The sequence below is a fragment of the Cucurbita moschata genome, unplaced genomic scaffold, assembly GCF_002738365.1.
Source record: "Cucurbita moschata cultivar Rifu unplaced genomic scaffold, Cmos_1.0 Cmo_Scf00003, whole genome shotgun sequence".
Taxonomy (NCBI): domain Eukaryota; kingdom Viridiplantae; phylum Streptophyta; class Magnoliopsida; order Cucurbitales; family Cucurbitaceae; genus Cucurbita; species Cucurbita moschata.
Window position 1 is genome coordinate 3,332,223 of NW_019268519.1, and position 19,772 is coordinate 3,351,994.

Here is a 19,772-nt window from a genome sequence, read left to right on the forward strand (position 1 = left end):
ATCACAGCTTCATGTCCAAGTTGATTGCATTTGGAGCAGAAGGCGTCAGGTCTTCTCCAACACTTGTATGGTGGATGACCTTTCTTCTCACAATGGCGGCAAGGTGGATAGGATTTTTTGAAACCTCCTCCTTTTGTCTTTTGATAATTGGCAGATGAATCTCCATACGTCAATTGATTTTTGAAATTTTTGTTGTTTTTATACCTGCGGCTGTCTTGATGCTTAACAAGTAAGGCACCTTCAATCACCCCTTCTTGTCTCATAGACCTCCTTTGCTCTTGGGCTTGTAAAGCATTTAAGAGCTCTGTAAGAGAAATCTTTGACAAGTCTTTGGTGTTCTCCAGAGTAGTAATGGTGGCTTCAAACTTCTCTGGAAGAGTGACTAGCAGCTTTTCAACTATCCTGGAATCATTTAATACAGAACCAAGCAATCTCACATTGTTGGCGATGCTGAGAAGTCTGTCAGAGTACTCTTTCACCGACTCTGACTCCTTCATCTTCTGCAACTCGAAATCCCTAATCAAATTTAGGGCTTTCATTCCACGAATCCTCTCATCTCCTTCGTATTCGGCCTTGAGATAATCCCAGATTTTCTTTGCTGTTTTGAGGGACATTATTCGCATGAAGATCATTTGTGATACAGCGGCAAATAGGCAAGCTTTCGCCTTTGATTTCCTTGTCTTCTTTTCCTTCTGTAATTTGATTTGTGCTACAGTAGGATNATTTTGTTTTTCTCGATCACTGAAAGCTCCTCCTCGGACAGGTGTATCATCAACCAAAGCATCTTGTTGTTCATCTTTAGACTCTTCTAACATGCCAACAAAGATGCCAACTTCTGACTTTTTGTCAAGCTTATCACGCTTGACCTGTGGAATGTAAATGAAGCAAAGACACCCAAATACTCTAATGAACTTTAAAGAAGGTCCTTCACAACTTTTGTTGAAATTCGATTTTGCAAGCACATAATAGTGTTTGCTGCTTTTCCCCAAAACCGTTTTGGAAGATCCTTCTCATGAAGCATGCATCTCGTCATCTCCATAATGAATCTATTCCTCTTTTCACTGACGTCATTCTGTTGAGGAGTGTATGATGCTGTCAATTGATGTTCAATTCCAGCCTCTTCACAAAACCTGTTAAAAGTTTCTAAAGTGTACTCCTTGCTATTATCTGATCTTATAGTCTGAATCAAGCATGCACTTTCCTTCTCAACTTTGGCTTTGAATTTCCAAAATACACCCGCAACTTCTGACTTTTGCTTCAACAAGAATATCCAACACATTCTTGTTAGTTCATTAATAAAAGCAATGTAATAAAGATTACCATTTAATGATGGTGTTCGCTGAGGACCACAAAGATCAGCATGAACCAGTTGCAGCTTTTTCGAGCCTCTCCATGCCTGTTTAGGAAGGGGTTGCCTATGTTGCTTCCCAAAATTACAAGCACGGTAAGGAGACATGTCATCATCAATGTCAATGAGTTCTTCTACCAGCTTCTTTGACTGTATCTGAAGCAAACCTCGATGATGAAAGTGTCTAAGTCTTTTGTGCCAAATCTCAGTGGCACTAACTCCGGATATAAAGGCCGTCGGATTTAGAGCAAAGCTTTTTCCTTTCATTTTGACATTGAACAAGTCTTTGCCACTAGCATCTTTGATCAAGCACTGCTTATTCTCAAACAACACTTTATAGCCTTTATCAAGTAACTGACCAACACTTAAGATATTTTGATCAATTTTAGGCACAAATAAAACATCTGGAATAAATTTTGTACCTTCATAACTTGTTATAGCTACTGTGCCTTTACCCTTGACTTCCAAGTGTTCACCATTGCCAATCCTCACTCTCTTATCTTCAGTGTCTCTTAATTCCTCAAAAGACTCCTTGTCATATGTCATGTGATTTGTGCACCCACTGTCAATCAACCAGCTCTCGCTTGATTCTTTGCTTGAGGAAGAAGTGACCATAAACAATTGATCTTCTTCTTCTTCTTCTTCTTCTTCTTCTTGATCAACGACCTGTGCATCTACTTCTTTCACCAGATCTTTGGCTTTGCAGATCACAGCTTCATGTCCAAGTTGATTGCATTTGGAGCAGAAGGCGTCAGGTCTTCTCCAACACTTGTATGGTGGATGACCTTTCTTCTCACAATGGCGGCAAGGTGGATAGGATTTTTTGAAACCTCCTCCTTTTGTCTTTTGATAATTGGCAGATGAATCTCCATACGTCAATTGATTTTTGAAATTTTTGTTGTTTTTATACCTGCGGCTGTCTTGATGCTTAACAAGTAAGGCACCTTCAATCACCCCTTCTTGTCTCATAGACCTCCTTTGCTCTTGGGCTTGTAAAGCATTTAAGAGCTCTGTAAGAGAAATCTTTGACAAGTCTTTGGTGTTCTCCAGAGTAGTAATGGTGGCTTCAAACTTCTCTGGAAGAGTGACTAGCAGCTTTTCAACTATCCTGGAATCATTTAATACAGATCCAAGCAATCTCACATTGTTGGCGATGCTGAGAAGTCTGTCAGAGTACTCTTTCACCGACTCTGACTCCTTCATCTTCTGCAACTCGAAATCCCTAATCAAATTTAGGGCTTTCATTCCACGAATCCTCTCATCTCCTTCGTATTCGGCCTTGAGATAATCCCAGATTTTCTTTGCTGTTTTGAGGGACATTATTCGCATGAAGATCATTTGTGATACAGCGGCAAATAGGCAAGCTTTCGCCTTTGATTTCCTTGTCTTCTTTTCCTTCTGTAATTTGATTTGTGCTACAGTAGGATTTGCTGGAAGCGGAGGAACCTCGTAATCCTCTTCTATTACTTCCCAAAGATCCAAGGCCTCCAAATAAGTCTCCATACGAACTGCCCACATTTGATAATTGTCTCCATCGAAAATTGGTGGTGCAACAGCGGAAAAACTGGATTCTCCTCCCATTTTGATCTCACAGATCCTTAAGAAGATAGCTCTGATACCAATTGTTAGTGAAAGAGGGATTTATTGAATGGTAGATGAGATGATTAAATTATGAAGAGCAAGAATGCTCCATATTTATATGGAGAATACAAAAGATATTCAGAAAATCTACCTAAAAATCTGCAGAAAATCTGGTAACAAACCAGTAAACAAATCAAAATAAAATCTAATCAAATCAAAACTAAATCAAATAAAAAAGCTGTATCTAACTCCTAACGGAGATTTAATTAGATACTAACTGACAGCAATCTAAACAAATACGTGATCTTTAACCAAGAGCAAAAAAAAAAAAATGGCCAAATGGGTAAAAAATTAGCTCAATTTTACTCGTTAAAGCATGTGGGCTGCGTGAATTTCACATGTAAAAAGAGGGCCCGCACTCACTCTACTTTCTTCTTTAAGCTCCTTTTTTCCCATTTCGCAAGGCGAGCAAAAGCACATCGGTTTCTGAGCCATTTCCTTCGCTGATTTCTCTGCTCATTGCTGCAGTATTGTGAATACGGAGTACCCTTTAATTTTTTTGTTTTCCTGTGTTCAGTGTCGGTTTCTTTTTGGGGGTTTTCATTTCAGGGGTCTTCTTTAATGGAAATTTCTGACATGGGTATTGGATTTTGATCCTCAAGGTTGGGAACTGAACTGGGTTTGTGGATTTTGTGAGAGTTTTTGAAGGGTTTATGGAGAAGAGTCATCTTGATGTGGCTGGGAAAGTGGTGGTGGTCGCCATTAAAGCCACCTCCAAGGAAGTTTCTAAGACTGCTCTGGTTTGGGCTTTGACTCATGTTGCTCAGCCTGGAGATCATATTAAGCTCCTTGTGGTTATTCCCTCTCATCACTCAAGTAAGATTCCTCTGAAAATTCTTAGTGTTTTTGTAGATTTTCTTTGCCTGAGAAGGAAATTCTTAATGGATAAGTTTTCAGACACGTTTCGATTGCATTTATGATGTCCAGATGAGAATTCGTGAATTTCTGCTACATAAATGTTTGTCTCAGCAATTATTTTGAGTGACTTCATGTCTGTAGGGAGCTAGATAATCCTTGATTCCTCAGAATCAAACATTCAGTAACATATTATTACCTAAAACATGAGAATCTGTGGCTAAAATGGATGGAAATTTGGCATTATTTGAGAACATTTTCCTGAAATTTCCAGTAAAACTACTATCCCATTGATGATAATGTCAACTATTCATGTTCATTACTATGATGTCTGTTCTTTCTGTCGTTTAGTTGTTAATTTTTTCCCCTCTTGACTGTAATAGTCTTGATGGAAAATCTGACCGTTATAGGTAAATGGTTGCGGGGGTTTTCCCGATTTACGAGCGACTGTGCGATTGGTCATCTTAGAACACCATCAGAGACCCTTTCAGATCAGAAGGATGACATTGTGCATTCATGTTCTCAAATGGTTCATCAGCTTCATGGTGCTTATGAACCACTGAAGGTCTGTTTAATAACTTGTTTCCAAAGCATTTTTTTATTTAGTTCTTGCTCCTCGTTGTCTACGAATCCTCAAAGTTGTGGATTCTTGTTGCAGATAAAAGTCAGGATCAAAGCTCTTTCGGGTTTGGCTCGGGGTATCGTGGCTACTGAAGCTAAGAAAGTTCAATCAAACTGGGTGATATTGGACAAGTAATAGATATCATGTAAATTTTGTCTCTATTTTAGGCATCCATTCATGTGAACTGTGTGCATTTTAGGCATTTTAGGCATATCGTTGTGTACTTTTAAAGCTTTTCGTTCACTTTTGTTTGGTTCCCATTTGTTCATTCTTGTTGTTTCATAATTATGGATAGGCATTTGAAAGATGAAAGGAAGAACTGTTTGGAAGAGCTGCAGTGTAATGTTGTTCTAATGAAGAAATCTCAGCCTAAGGTTCTTCGTTTGAATTTGATGGAATCCCCTAAAATCAATACTACTAGAGAAGCTTGGATATCATCACATGAATTAGATGTCTCTCAGAAGTGTCTGAAAAGCTATTTCGATGAATCGGCTGCATTTAGGGGGCCTGATATGACTCCTGTGAGTACTCCTGATGTCGAGTCACCTCTTACGGTAACTGATGTTGGGACATCGTCGATATCGAGCTCGGATGTGGGCAGTTCATCTTTGTTCTCTGGGTTTTGTGGCAGCTTGAGAAATGAATCCAGAACAGCAGCTGAAGGTGGGAGAAATTTATCTGGATCTGAATGTGATTCTGAAAACGAAAAGCAAACTCCATCCGTTTCGTATTTCCAGCGTTGTATGGTTGATATTGTAAGTTCGAGGCGTAAAATCCAGCAACACGTAATGGAAGAATCACAAAATGTTCATCATAGACCTCCAGCTTCAACACGTCAAGGTCTAGTCAAGAAAATGTCAACTCTTTCTCAAGATCCTAACACCGATGCGGTGAGTCGAAGTACTAATGTTAGCTCAAGCAGAAACATAAGGAACACGGTTTCGTTATCCAGAAAAGCACCTCTAGGCCCTCCTCCACTGTGTTCAATGTGTCAACACAAGGCCCCTGCATTTGGGAATCCTCCTAGATGGTTCACTTATGGAGAGCTTGAAGTTGCTACGAGCGGATTTGCACAAACGAATTTTTTGGCTGAGGGTGGATATGGGTCTGTGCACCGAGGCATCTTACCCGATGGACAAGTCGTTGCTGTCAAGCAATATAAACTGGCTAGTACCCAGGGGGATCAAGAATTTTGTTCAGAAGTCGAGGTCTTAAGCTGTGCTCAACATCGGAACGTCGTGATGCTCATTGGATTTTGCGTGGAGGGTGGAAGAAGGTTGCTTGTTTATGAATATATTTGCAATGGATCTCTTGATTCCCATCTTTATGGTAATGTCTTGTCTCAAAAAACCTTGTTGTTTTGTTGATGACATGTATCCATCTTTATTAACTGCCATGGTCAATCTTTTTAGGACGAAATCGGGATCCGTTGAAATGGTCTGCACGACAAAAGATCGCAGTCGGAGCTGCTCGAGGTTTGAGGTACCTTCACGAAGAATGTCGGGTGGGGTGTATTGTGCACCGTGATATCCGCCCAAACAATATCCTCCTTACTCATGATTTCGAACCACTAGTGAGTCAAGCTCTCATCTTAATACCCAGCTGTGCTTGTGATTAACTGCCATGAGTTATCCTACGGAAGGAAACCAAAGAAAATCCTATTTACTCTAAGATGCATTTACAATTTTGGATCAGCATAAGAATTTTTCTGTTTGTTTTCATTTGAACGGTAACGGCCTAAGCCCGCCCCTAGTAGATATTGTCCTCTTTGTTGCCCTCTCTAACTGATATGAGATCTCACAATCCACCCCTTCGAGGCCTAGCGTTCTCGTTGACACTCGTTCCCCTCTCCAATTGATGTGGGGTCTCACAATCCTCCCCCCTTCGGGGCCCAATGTCTTCGCTGGCTCTTGTTCCCCTCTCCAATCAATGGGGGATCTCACGATCCACTGCCCTTTGGGGCCCAACGTCCTCGTTGGTACTTGTTCCCCTCTCCAATCGATGTGGGATCCCACAATCCTCCACCCTTTGGGGCCCAGCGTTCTAATTGACACTCATTTTTCTCTCCAATCAATATGGGGTTGCACAATCCACTCTCCTTCGAGGGCCAACGTTCTCGCTGGCGCACTTTCCCCTCTCCAATCAATGTGGGGTTTCACAATCCACCCCCCTTTGTGGCCCAGCATCCTCGCTGACACACCGCTCAGTGTCTAGCTCTAATACCATTTGTACCAGTCCATGCCCATTGCTAACCGATATTGTCCTCTTTTGGACTTTTCCTTTCGACTTTCCTCTCATGGTTTTTAAAACGTGTCTGTTAGGAAAGGTTTGCACATTCTTATAAAAAATGTTTTGTTCCCCTCTTCAACCGATGTGGGATCTCACATGAACAACCCATATCCTTGACGAACGAGCGTATCTCTCAGTCAAATAAAAATGCTTATGAAGTGTGCTGTTTTCGGGTTTCTTTGGTTAATAATTCAAGTAAATAACATGCAACTTTGTTTTCGAGTTATAGGTCGGAGATTTTGGGCTGGCAAGGTGGCAGCCTGATGGGGACCTAGCAGTGGAAACCAGAATCCTGGGGAGATTTGGGTAACCATTTTCAATTCTCTCAATCCTTCCATTCTCATTACACAAACTATATCAATCAGAAAAATAAAATTGCAAAATCTTTGCTTGCAGCTACCTTGCTCCAGAGTATGCACAGAGTGGCCAAATCACGGAGAAAGCCGATACATACTCCTTCGGTGTAGTCTTGCTGGAACTCGTGACTGGACGTAAAGCGATCGATTTAAACCGTCCCAAGGGCCAGCAGTGCCTCACAGAATGGGTAAGTCTGTCTCATAAGCAGCAAAGTTAGTTGTGTTTCATTCTCAAAACACCATTCCTGTTTTCTCATTTGAATTCACTTGTTGTTTCATGTTCGAATCAGGCACGAAAGCTATTGCGAAAAAACGCAATCTCTGAACTAGTCGATCCATGCTTAATGAACTGTTATTCGGACGAGGAAGTTCACCGCATGCTGCGATGCGCTTCCTTGTGCATCAAACACGACCCGTACATAAGACCGCGTATGTCTCAGGTAAAATTCAAAGCGATCGCCAACTTTCATCCCAGAAGCACAACCAAAACACACACACACACACAGACACGATCATTCATCCAAGGCATTCTCAAAGTGTTTATATTACCACCCTTTAATGGCATCTCGGCTTCGTGGTTGTTATAGGTGCTTCGGGTTTTGGAGGGCGACATCGTTCTATAATCCAGCAGCCATGCAAAGGAAGCCTGCAGGAAAATTTTGCAGAGTTGTTGAAGTATATGCTCTGAAATCAACGCTCATATAGCTAAGGGGATGTTGGAGTGAGGTCTATAGCTTTAAGCAACAATGTGTAATGTAAATATGGGGATCAAATTTTTGTACCATAAAAAGTGTCTAGATTTGGCTTGGATTAGTTCCAAATAAAGGATACTTGTATGATATTCTAATTATAATTAGGCTGAATATATGTTAATTATTACTATTATTATTAACTTTCTCTATTTTTTAGTTCATTTTAAATTAAAAAAAAAAAGAGATTAAATTTATTTAATTTGGCTTTAAACTTTTTAATTTTGTATTAATAATAGTATTTAAATATAAAAATGGAAATTTAAAATTTTATTAAATAATTTTTTTTAAGTTACGGGTAAAATAGATACCAACGAAATTTAGTGGGTAAAGTTGTAATTTAACTTATTTTCTTTTTTAAACAAAAAAAAGGAAAATAATTTGCGGGGAGAAAGATCTTGGCGCCGATTTTACGAAGCCTGTGTCGGGTCGTAATCCAACGCTTTCTTTTCGGAGTCTCCGGCAACTGATTTTGGTCGAGGAAGAGTCGATACTCCCTCCGTCGCTCTCGATTTCCCGCTGATGCAGTCACTTCTCAAAGCTCGCCGCTCATTTTGCTCACTCAATCATCTTCGTCGCTCATCAACTTGTTCGTATTTCTTACGCTCTGTTACTGTAACTTCTCTTCTCCTTTCCCTCCCTCTCTTTGCTTTGTATTGAGCTTCTAGGTTTTCTTATTCTATGTTGTAGTCATTTTGGAAGACGCAAAATCGGAAACTGCCATTGAAAGAAGCTCTACGTTCATCCATCCAACCGCTGTCGTACATCCGAGTGCTGTAATTGGCGAGGTCATTCATTTTCAACTGTTGAACTGTCTTTTATCGTGTTGAGTTAATCTGAATCTGTTTAATTGACGACCTGGTTACGTGTTCAAGTGTTCATGATTCTGTTAATTTTCAATATCTCAGCGCTTGTGCTTTCTTCAGTCCCTTTGTTATTAATTAAAAACTTTCATTAAACCGTTCATGTGATTATTTTCCTTAATTGCGGTATGTGTTGTATTTGGAATGCACAGGGAGGATTCACTGGCATGAATATCGATGGATATTCACTACTTTTGAGTTGAGAATCGGATGGCGTTTTTGTACTTACTTCATGTTTATCATGTTATCACTGGCAGAATAGTTTGTTTATCTTAATATTTTCAATATATATATATATATATATATATATATATTTATATTTACTACACATTATCATGTTAACCATGTCAATAAATATTTAATGCAAAGTTGCATAAACTATTCTTAAAAATATATACCTCATGAAATGTGTTTAAAAGTGTAAAATGCATAATATTGATTGTAAAAAAATTTGTGCATGATGTTAATTTTAAATTTATTCTGTAATGCAGTACTTGTGGTATATACATTTTTTTTCTTTAATATAAATGGTAAATTTGTTGTCATAATACAAAAAACAAACACAATTTTAAATGCAAAACATGTCATGAAACAATTTAGTAAAATTTTGATGATGATAGGTTAGGCAAAATTTCAACAGAATTTACATTCCAAGAAATAACACATCTATATCAATAGGAATTTTAAGAACTTAGAAGTCAAGTAGTGAATTTGATGATGTGTTTACATTCTTGCTACTGGTTTGTAAATAATTGATTCAATCGATCTTCCTTATGTAACAGGATGGGTATATTGGTCCATTCTGTACTGTGGGAGCCTTTGCAAAGCTGGGAAATGGTTGTCAATTACATCCTGGAAGCCACATTTTTGGCTGTACAGAACTAGGGGATCGATGTGTCTTGATGACGTGAGTTAGAGTTCTACCAGACATCTTTTATAGTAATATGCTAAGGGTGAATTACACAACTTATCTTATTGTGTTTATTCTGCAAACATGGTCAGGCAGTGGCGCAATAGTTGGTGAGGACCTTCCTGGTCGTACGGTCATTGGATGTAATAACAAAATAGGTCACCATGCAGTGGTTGGCATTAGATGCCAAGACATGAAATACAAGGTTGATATTTCAATCTTACATTTTTCAGAATTATCAGTTGGATAGATAGGTGTAAAATTTCATTTTTGGTTTGAATTATATTCCGTTAGTGCACTGTTCTTTTTTTTATTTTGCCTAACTTGTGCACCATATACTGTTTCTTATGATAGTAGATTTGCTGAAATGAGATAGAATCAACATATGATAAACAATGCTGCTGACAAGCAAGTTAACTTCCTAGTAATTTTTAGTATATGGCTGTCTAATTAAAATTCTGATGTACTTGCCTCATAGAATGATTGGCAAAATCATTGTGGAAGCTGAATGCATATAATAATCAATTCTAGAATTTGGTAGACTTGACATTTACCCAATTCTAAGCTGAACTATATAGAGTGCGGATGGTTCTCTGATAAATGTTCTTTATTTTCTGCATTTCTCAATCATTTGTTCTGTTATTTGTTTTCCATATTCCAGATTGTCATCTATTTTCTTCTAAGCAGTAGGTGGCTTAAATCAATGCTGATAAGCAATTTTAGTTTTTCTCTTCTCATACATGTCATTATTACCCTGGATAAGATAATGTTCTTCATTTTTCTGTAAATTTGAGATTTTTTGGACTATTTGCTGATGAATGGGTGTTATTAGATTATTAATGACTTAATTTTAATGTTATCAGTAACACATATGCATCCATTCCTGTGGATTATGATCACTATTACGGGCTTAACTTAGATATTGTTATGAGAAGCCATGGTGACTAATGTTCTAAAAGAGGAACAAAAGAGGATATAGTTGCTCTTAATATAAGATTATTTTTAATGATTTAGCCAGGGGATGAATGCTTCCTTGATATTGGAGATAACAATGACATAAGAGAACATTCATCAATCCACCGATCTTCGAAGTCAAGTGATGTGACGGTAAGATCAAATTGCTCTGAAGAGACTTCAAATTTTCTCTGATCGTTAGAATCTATATTATGATCCGTGGCTTTTTTTTTTTTTTTTTTTTTTTTTTTTTAATCCTGGTATATGAAAATCAGGCTATTGGTGACAACAATCTCATAATGGGATCCTGTCATATTGCTCATGATTGCAAGATCGGGAACAACAATATTTTTGCAAATAATACTCTTCTAGCCGGCCATGTTGTGGTGGAGGTTGGATATCTCAATCTCTTTTAATTCTTATCTTGCACAAAGTAACATCTAGTGTGGTTAACGAAGTACTAAGTGCTCTTGTTGTAGGACTACGTTCACACAGCAGGCGCCACTGCAGTTCATCAATTCTGCCATGTTGGTTCTTTCTCATTTGTTGCTGCGGGTTCGATGGTATTATCATTTTTCATTTTATTATCTTTGCCACTGTACACTAATTATTATTAGGAATGTGTGTCGGATACTTCAACATTGCTCAACTTTTTGTACCTTATAATCTTGTCAGAAGAGCTTTGTAGCAACGTGGTTAGCATGCTGATCTCCTAAACACAAACTAATTGGTCCAGTTGTTTGCTTGAATGTTGAACATATTTGTTTTTTTTTTTTTTTTTTTTTTTTGTGTGTGTTTTAAAACAATCCATAAAAAATGCAGTTCTTTATTTACAAACCCAATTTCATTTAATAATACTACATGCCTGAAGGTTTCCCAAGATGTACCTAAATATATGATGGTGGCGGGAGAAAGACCAGAACTTCGTGGTTTGAATCTAGAGGGACTTCGGCGCAATGGATTCACGGGGGAAGAGGTTGCACTTTATTTTTCATTATATTTTATTCAAATTTACTCGCATCATTTAGTGATTATATATGGAAAGGCTTACCATATATTTTTGTCCAAGGATCCAGATCAATGGCTTGAGATCTGCTTACAGGAAGGTATTCATGCCTACTGATACAAAGTTTAAAGGGTTGGAAGAACGTCTCGAAGAAGTGGTATTGCACATCTCTCTCTCCTAAAGACATAACCACAAACTAATATGAACCATTCTTTCAGGAGCAGAATGAAAAATTGGCTCACATACCTTCAGTGCATTCCATGATTCAGTCTATTCGTGCCTCGTTTCAACAAAATCGTAGGGGCATATGCAAATTCAGACTATGGAATGGCATTTAAGTAAGATTGTGCTCGCCTCTCTAAATAAAACCTCTTTTCCCTTTCCACGCACACTTGCAAATTATTCTACACATTGTTCCTGCATATATAGGCAACAATTTGTACTATTTGATCAAATTATCAAGCATCGGTTTCGAAGTTTAACTTTGCAAAAATCAATCAGGATGCTTTAGAGCTTACTTCTGAACCCAGAAAGAAGAAGAAAGAAACTTGCACTTGTGGTTGCGGATGTTAGTGTTGAAATATCATCACTAGCTCAATAGAGTCAAGCCCAATAATTGTACTAGCCCAATAGAGTCAAGCCCAATAATTGTACGAGCCCAGTATATTTATTTTAGTAGAGATTTTAGGAGAAAGAGATCTAAATATTTTAGGAGAAAGATTTAGATTTGTTAGGTCTAGATTTAGATTGGTTAAATATAGATGGTTTAGGCTCAGTATAAATACCCCACCCTACCTAGGTTATTCATCCAAGAAATCTAAAAACAATAAAAAAGCAGAAGTATTCTACAGAGTGTCTTGTATTCTCTTCTCGATTGGTCTTAATAAAGAGAGCGAGTGTTTCCCACAGTGAGTTGTGTTCAACAGTTAGTTCTCTCTTCTGGCGTTCTAGCCATTTGCACACTTTTTGCTCAATAGTTGCTGCACATTTACTGTCGACTCCACGAGATACTGTTAATTAGTGGGTTATTCAAGAGCCTTGTGACATTTGTGTGATCGTTACTTCTTTTACCATTCTGATAGAACTCATTACATTGAATCAAGCGTATAATGGTTTGCCCAACAACAATTTAAGGATTGCTCATGTTTCCCTTACCCTCTCTTCGGGCCTGTTAAGGATTGCTCATGTTTCCCCTACCCTCTCTTTGGGCCTCTTTGTACATGTTTGAGAATAATTTTGGAACGACAGAAATCACTTTTGAGAGGTTTACTAAAATGATTTGGAACATGCCCTTCATCTCTACATTCATTTTTCCATGATCAAAACTTACTCAAAGTTGTAGAGAAAATTGGACATTGAAAGTCATGTTCCTTTTGGGCCAATTTTTTCTATTTCATTCCAATCAGCCCTCAAGAAGAAGAAAATTTTGGCTACTCTACCAAACAGATTTGACTATTTTGCTTCTACAGGATAAACTAACTACTGCTCTATGCCCTTTAGAAGTTGCACATGAATCTCCTGATGGGAACGCAAATCTACAGTGCTGTGGACAATTTCTTGGTAATAAACACAAAAGAATATGAATGTTCTTCAAAACTGTCTCTTTCTCTTTTTGACCATACATTTTTATCTCTTGAATGTGCAGGTCAGCTCCCTGGAAAATGGAAAGGAAAGGAAAGGAATGGAACTCTTCGGCTTGACCAAGGATGTAGGAAATCCAAAGCAATCTTTCAAAGGTAACAACCTCTGACTTTGAAAAATAGTTCTAAAAATACACAAAGGGGAAAAGGAAAAACGAAAGTCCTCTCTAGACAGCATCTTTTTCAATTGCATCACAATTATATATAAAAAAAAAATTCTATCCTTTCATCATAAATTAAAGAGAAATGATTAAAAAAAGAACACCCCCTTATGAAGCTGAGAAGACACACAAACTTTATATTATAATTGTTATTTTATATATCCCATGATGTTGAAAGTAACAATTCTTTAACCTACCATCATTCAAACAATATGCTTTCCTGCCGGAATTATACTTGGATATAAGAATATAATAAACTTTATTTTATTTTATATAATAAAGAAGAAACTAATAATGCTACTGCCACTTTGTCATTGCTCCATGAATAGTACAGAAATATGACAACAAACATGCATAATGCTTGTACATTGTATATTGTCAGTTCTGAATTTGGATCATGATCAATGATGTAATGTTTTTTTTTTTTTTTTTGTTCGAAATAGTCTTTCAATTTTTCAACAAGTATTGATTTATATACAAAAAAAAAAACACAACAAATTATATTTTTAGTGTAGTTAGTTTATTATGATGACTTTAAAACAGTTCATCAGGATCTCTATTCTTTTGATTAGATAATTCCCCTGAACACCCCATGATCATATTCTTTGAACTAATGTTTGAAATTTTTCCATGATTAAATTTGAGGTATAATTCTGTACCATTATGCCTTTTTTCATTTCTCAAATAAATACATATTTTAATAAAATGTTTTTATTTTGATGTTAATTAAAGATTAAACCTGTTTTTTCAATATTTTATTTTAGTACCACGGTTTTAGTGTTCATTTTGTTCCCCATATCCCTTATTTTCTTAGGCTTTGTTTCATGATTTTAGCATTTTGCTTGATTTCTATTCTTCATTTTGATATTTTCAGGATTTTACTTGAGGAAAAGTGATTTCAGGGATCTTTCGTAAATTAAATGGGATGAGAATTTTGAACAGGGAGGAATAAAAACTGTTTTTTCTTTTATTATTTTTTTTTTTGTTTTTGTTTTTTGTTTTAAATATAAAGATTATGGTAGACAGCATCAAAATAATTGAATCAAAACCCTAGACCTAACTTAAAAGACATTTCTTTAAACAAAATTTGAATGTATTGTTCGAGGTATAAAACACAAAAACGGGGTGAAGGGTAATCCACATCAAAGGTTTTCCTTCATCTCTTTTATTGACATTATGTCACGTTGCCAAACAATCTAATAATGACAACGAAACTTTCTTCGATATCATAACAATGAACAAACAGAAAGAAAAAACACAGACATAGACATAGACGATATCAAAATTTAGCAAAAGTGTTAAATAAAGATGAAATGGAAGATGATGAAGGGAATATAATTGAGGTACAAAAGAACGTAAGAAAATGGGTTTAGAAAAGCAAAAGGTTCTCCACCATGCGCAAATAGAGATCCTCCTCTGTTGTGAATGTGACCTTTGTGGAAACAATGTCCATTCTTTGCCACTTTTTTCCCACATTCAAACTTCTCCCTTTTCTTCTCTCATTCAACCTTTGTTTTCGAAACTCCATTGGTTAGAATATATTCAATCTTAAAATTTTATTTTGACTTTTATATCTTCTAACATATTTTATTTAGTTCCTAAACTTTATACTAAAATTAAAATGAAGCGATTGAATTGATGATTGAATGATATGTATGTTATATGATCCATAATATATTTTTGTTTCTTTTATTGTTTATTTGGTAGCAACGATTCCTATTTATGATAAAGCCAAATGAATAAATCTTAATTTAAGTGTTCCATGAAAGCTCAACAAAACAAAATTAAATAATTAAAGGAAAATAGTGGGAACAAAAAAATACTTAAAAAAAAAAAAAAAAAAAACACTTCAACTTGGATTCCATAATATGGATTATAAAACCCATTTGCTTAAAAATCCCTTATTTTATGTTTATAATATTTTATATAAAAAAATTAATGAAAAAAAAACAATAACAACAACAAATTGCCTTAAAAGGGTAAAAAAAAAACAAAATTTCAAGATGTTTAATTTGGGAATAATTATTAATTTTTATATGTGGAGTTTGAATATAATATATAAAAATAAAATTTAAAATTTAAGATGTTATTATTAGCATTAGAAAAAGTTAAGTAATCATTTATAGAGAATAATTAAGTAGGAAATTATATAATATAATAAAACAGCCATTGACTTTTGAAAAATAAAACATAAAAAAGAAAATTTCAGAAAATTTTCTAATGAAACAATATAGAAATTTCTTTTCAGCTACACTTTTTATAAATAAAATAGTTTTTTTATTAAAAAAATCCATAATTAAAAGAATGGCATCCTATCCCCTAAAATTTATTTCAATCCCTAATTTTAGTTTTTTTTTTTAAATTATTCATCATCCACTTGGATTAGTGAGTATTATTTATAATATTAATAATTCATTAAAAAAAATGAAATCAATTGCTATCATCTTTGAATAATAAGAAAATTACATATTCGAGAAAATAAAAAATAAAAAATAAAAAATAAATTATAATTACACAAGAATGGGTGTGGGTTCCATTAAATTTCTTAAGAAATTGCTGAATCACTAATCAAATTTAAGTTTCAAAGTTTGGGCATTTCTACGATATTTCTTCCTATGTTATCATATAATTTAATGTTATGAAAGAGATATATATTTTATATACACAAACATATTAATATTAATGCTAACCACAAATATATATTATTTTTTAAGATTCCAAAGCCCATTCATTACCTTCTCGTTCCTAAGAAATTCTTCGATTTCCTTCCACTTCAGTAAAAACCCAAAAAAGAAAGAAAATCAAATACAGATCGAGATGAAGAATCCAAGAACGAGGTGATGAAGCTTATCTATTAAAAATAATATAATTGGAATTGAAGGTGTAGATTCTTATTCATATTCAAATAGGATACAACAACTAATCCCTACAAATATTGAGAATAAAATTAACTGAGTACAAATATCTATATTATATTATATCTCAACACTGTTCATATCAAAAGGGTTCTCAACAGCTTTGACCCAACGGTCTGATAGCTTTCTTCGACCAAAGGTGTAGAAGCATTCGGTGTCAGTCAGGATAGGACAGGTCTCTTCGATATGCGATATTCGAGATTCTTTCTTTCTCAAGTGGGTATGAGATATCCAGTATACAATGAGAGATGCGCTTCCCAAACAGACTATATTACTGCATCTCTCGATTAAATTTAGACATTTGAACTAACTATACAGACTAAAATTGAAGGATTAAAAAAAAATGATATTTTAATATTTTTTTATAAGGTTAAACCCAAGTTGAGAAAAAGAAAAAAGAAAAAAAGAAAATGAAATGAAATAAAAGTTGTATATAAAAGGGCATCCAATCAGGTTCTTATCTTTATATATCCATTTTGTGTAACCCCATCATCATATAAACCACACCAATATACACTTGTTTTTGTGCTCTCTGTCTTACTCTCAAATCTCTCTCTCTGTCTCTCTCTAGATTTTGTTTTTTTTTTTTTTTTTTTTTTTGGTTGTTGGGATATCATCATTGTGAAAAATTTAGGAGAGATCAGATTTGTGTGGTAAAAAAATGGGAAGAAAGTGCTCACATTGTGGAAACATAGGTCACAATTCAAGAACTTGCACCAACTTCATACCTTCAACGCCCAATTTGGTTGGTAGCAATGGTATCATTAGGCTCTTTGGTGTTCATCTTGATGCTTCTTCATCATCTTCTTCTTCTTCTTTTCCCATTAAGAAGAGTTTCAGCACTGATTGCTTACCTTCTTCCTCTCCTTCTCCTTCGTCTTCCTCTTCCTTCTCCTCCTCGACTCGGGTTCATCTCGATCATAATTCTCTCGAAGAAACTCGATCTTCCAATGGCTATCTCTCAGACGGCCTTCTCACAAGAGAGCAAGAGAGGAAAAAAGGTTCAATTTTTCCTTTTCTTTCACGATCAAGTTTTGATTTTTATTGATGGGTTTGATTTAAATTCATCATATTCTTGATTTTGATCCAAACCCCATTGTTTTTACCCTAAAAAAGTTTTTTTTATGATTTTTTTTTTTTTTTTTGTAGGGGTTCCATGGACAGAAGAGGAGCATAGAATATTTCTAATTGGACTTGAAAAGCTTGGGAGAGGAGATTGGAGAGGGATTTCAAGAAACTATGTGACCTCAAGAACACCAACCCAAGTAGCAAGCCATGCTCAAAAATATTTTCTTAGACAGTCCACTGCCAACAAGAAGAACAGGCGCTCAAGCCTCTTTGACACGGTTGCTACCCTTTTCCCCTAAATGTTCTTCTTATGGGTTTCGGCTTTGATTTGTAATTTAGGTGTAATTTTGTGTTATTGAACAAAAAAAACACATAGGTTGGGGCAGCAAATGATTCAACAACAACAAATTCTAAGAACATTGAGCTGAGTTTGAAGAATCCTACAAGAAGTTCTTGCATGGAAGTGATGAAGAACAATGAAGAACAGCAATTATTGGGAGCTTCTTCTTCTTCTTCTCCTTCTTCGGTTTGGGTTTATGATGATCTTGAGCTGACTTTGGGAGCACCAAGGGCTCCAAAATTGGAATTGGAACAACCCAAAAAGGCACCACCACCCGGTTCCCTACTTGTTGGCCCAATTAGTGTTACCTAATCATCATCATCATTATTATTATTATTAGTTAAAACTTCCCCAAATCATCATCAAATTCAATATATTTCCCCCTTGATCTTTTTGCTTTGGAAGAAATAAACAAGACATGTTATTGATGATGATTATAGTTTTTAATTTGATTGACTCTATTAGTTAATTAATTATGTTATCTTAAATGAATGCATTGGGTGCCCCACGTTTGTGAGTGTTTGTTTAATATTGTTCTTACTTCTTGTCATGAACAAACAGATTTGTTTTGAAAAAGAAGAAAATAAGTTATGGAATAATGGTTTTGGGTTTTCACGTTTTCTAAAACATTTCTCTACCTCTAAAATGTGATTTGAGGCTTGAGCATACATTGATATTGTTCGCTAAGTTAGAATAAGTGTTGCACAATTGTTGTCACTCTGCCGTAAGAGTGTGTTTGTGACACCGATTAATCATGCTGTTCACGTCAGTAATTTGAAATGTTACTATCCCAACCAAAAAGACATCAAACATAAGGAGTACAAATTTCTACAACGTACTGTGAATATATAATCTGCAAAAATACAAGAAAACATCTAATTGTCGTTAGGTCGAAAGGGTTTAACTTGATGATCGATTGTATTAATACTTTGAGAAGTTATATTCAAGCTCTCATTGATGCTTGAAAACTTAAATCGTTGGATTAAGATAAGTTGGATCATTTAATAACACGAGATGATTCATAACCCTTCAATGTTATTTCAACAAAATGTCTAAAGGGTTTGCTTCTTTTAACTTTGGTCATAACTATGACAAGAAGTTTGGAGTGTTGAGGCATTACTGCCTCTCTCCTTAATTACCAATGAATTTTGGCCCACAAATTTTGAAGCACTATGCCTCTAATTAATTTCTTCTTCAATAAATTTCATAATTTTTCTCTTTTAATTCTGCAGAATCAACACCCACATTATTTCCTTCCGTCTCTCTTCAGATAATTACCCTACGAAAAAACCCCAAAGACAAGGAATGGATATCATTCGACTTATTTAGGACAAGATTAGGATGTCTACACGACCCCCAAAGACAAGGAAGTATTTTTCATTTACGTCTCTTTCTCCTCTTTCATTTCTCATTCTTACGAAATTTTCTAATCAAAATTTCATTTACCCTGATCTTACTAAAGAAGGGGGAAAGTGTTCTGCAATGAGCCGCGTCGCAGTCTCGAAATGAAAGTTTTTCACCTTTCTTAAGATAGGACAGAAGATCTTTTAGGGTCAGTTCGCATCCTCCAACTCAACATCGAAGAGTTTCGTGCACAGTCATCATCTAATTAGATTTGAGCTGCCTGCAATTACAGAATCGCCCACAGAAGCCCCCTTAACTCTCTCTCTAAGAGTTAAATAACTTTGAAAGATGCTTTGTGTTGAATGAAAAATAAGAAAATGTATCGTACAAAAATAGACAAGACGGGGAGAAAATCAAAGGCAAAAGGGTTAGAAAGAAAGATTTTATCATTGTATCCCTTCGGGGTTTCTAAGATTGAATGATATAATAATTTGAGGATGGAATTTGATGATGGAGACAAAATATAATTCCAAACGGAGTTTTGTTTTGTTATTTCATGTGGGACAAAATAAAATCTTGGGAAAAGATATAAAGGAGGGAATCTAAGGAGGAGGGAGGATGAGTAAACTGAGTGAGAATTGTTTCAACTTAGAACAGCCAGTGAATGGGAATCAAATTTAGATAAGGTTGTCTACAAAATGATACTCACTT

The 19,772-nt window shown here is 35.6% G+C and overlaps 4 protein-coding genes across 9 annotated transcripts in view; 3 read left to right on the forward strand and 1 right to left on the reverse strand.

Annotated features, from left to right (window-relative positions):
• The window catches only part of LOC111434088, a 6,770-nt gene extending 3,626 nt beyond the window's left edge, over window positions 1-3,144 (reverse strand). The window contains exons 1-2 of the mRNA XM_023071388.1: window positions 2,759-3,144; window positions 6-704 (exon numbers count right to left, since the gene is read on the reverse strand). Coding sequence (XP_022927156.1) covers window positions 6-704; window positions 2,759-2,929 — 870 coding nt within the window. The 5' untranslated portion in view covers window positions 2,930-3,144. The remainder of the gene's footprint in view (window positions 1-5; window positions 705-2,758) is intronic.
• LOC111441239 (probable acyl-[acyl-carrier-protein]--UDP-N-acetylglucosamine O-acyltransferase, mitochondrial) overlaps window positions 1-14,359 on the forward strand; it is a 25,777-nt gene extending 11,418 nt beyond the window's left edge. The window contains exons 2-14 of one of the 5 annotated variants that reach the window (XM_023078236.1): window positions 8,233-8,449; window positions 8,551-8,648; window positions 9,506-9,630; window positions 9,730-9,838; window positions 10,648-10,740; window positions 10,863-10,979; window positions 11,067-11,150; window positions 11,459-11,563; window positions 11,664-11,750; window positions 11,812-11,931; window positions 13,063-13,153; window positions 13,239-13,329; window positions 14,269-14,359. In XM_023078236.1, coding sequence (XP_022934004.1) covers window positions 8,383-8,449; window positions 8,551-8,648; window positions 9,506-9,630; window positions 9,730-9,838; window positions 10,648-10,740; window positions 10,863-10,979; window positions 11,067-11,150; window positions 11,459-11,563; window positions 11,664-11,750; window positions 11,812-11,931 — 1,005 coding nt within the window. In that variant the 5' untranslated portion in view covers window positions 8,233-8,382 and the 3' untranslated portion in view covers window positions 13,063-13,153; window positions 13,239-13,329; window positions 14,269-14,359. Of the gene's footprint in view, window positions 1-8,228; window positions 8,450-8,550; window positions 8,649-9,505; window positions 9,631-9,729; window positions 9,839-10,647; window positions 10,741-10,862; window positions 10,980-11,066; window positions 11,151-11,458; window positions 11,564-11,663; window positions 11,751-11,811; window positions 11,979-12,094; window positions 12,163-12,519; window positions 12,869-13,062; window positions 13,154-13,238; window positions 13,330-14,268 lie in introns of those variants that run through there. The other 4 variants (XM_023078234.1, XM_023078238.1, XM_023078235.1 and 1 more) reach the window with 4 other exon arrangements.
• On the forward strand, window positions 3,377-7,995 carry LOC111441236 (inactive protein kinase SELMODRAFT_444075-like). Of its 2 annotated transcripts, none has more exons than XM_023078229.1 (9): window positions 3,377-3,805; window positions 4,228-4,409; window positions 4,503-4,597; window positions 4,762-5,795; window positions 5,879-6,039; window positions 6,985-7,061; window positions 7,152-7,299; window positions 7,402-7,551; window positions 7,699-7,995. In XM_023078229.1, exons 1-9 carry the CDS (start codon window positions 3,643-3,645, stop codon window positions 7,732-7,734), a joined length of 2,046 nt encoding a protein of 681 aa, XP_022933997.1. In that variant the 5' UTR covers window positions 3,377-3,642; the 3' UTR covers window positions 7,735-7,995. The 2 variants fall into 2 exon arrangements, with proteins under 2 accessions (XP_022933997.1, XP_022933998.1); XM_023078230.1 differs by having other exon boundaries at window positions 3,378-3,805; window positions 4,255-4,409; window positions 7,699-7,993.
• A 2,490-nt stretch (window positions 14,360-16,849) lies between the features above and the next one.
• On the forward strand, window positions 16,850-18,201 carry LOC111441241 (transcription factor KUA1-like). Its single transcript, XM_023078240.1, has 3 exons — window positions 16,850-17,310; window positions 17,459-17,655; window positions 17,754-18,201. Exons 1-3 carry the CDS (start codon window positions 16,971-16,973, stop codon window positions 18,027-18,029), a joined length of 813 nt encoding a protein of 270 aa, XP_022934008.1. The 5' UTR covers window positions 16,850-16,970; the 3' UTR covers window positions 18,030-18,201.
• The last annotated feature ends 1,571 nt before the right edge of the window (window positions 18,202-19,772 follow it).

Bases quoted from the DNA above. Each gene is read 5' to 3' on its own strand.
- LOC111441236 (XM_023078229.1), top strand. From the start codon at position 3,643: ATGGAGAAGAGTCATCTTGATGTGGCTGGGAAAGTGGTGGTGGTCGCC. The intron at 3,806-4,227 runs GTAAGATTCCTC...TGACTGTAATAG, and splicing joins TATTCCCTCTCATCACTCAA to TCTTGATGGAAAATCTGACC. The intron at 7,300-7,401 runs GTAAGTCTGTCT...TGTTCGAATCAG, and splicing joins AGCAGTGCCTCACAGAATGG to GCACGAAAGCTATTGCGAAA.
- LOC111441241 (XM_023078240.1), top strand. From the start codon at position 16,971: ATGGGAAGAAAGTGCTCACATTGTGGAAACATAGGTCACAATTCAAGA. The intron at 17,311-17,458 runs GTTCAATTTTTC...TTTTTTTTGTAG, and splicing joins AGAGCAAGAGAGGAAAAAAG to GGGTTCCATGGACAGAAGAG. The intron at 17,656-17,753 runs GTTGCTACCCTT...AAAAACACATAG, and splicing joins GCTCAAGCCTCTTTGACACG to GTTGGGGCAGCAAATGATTC.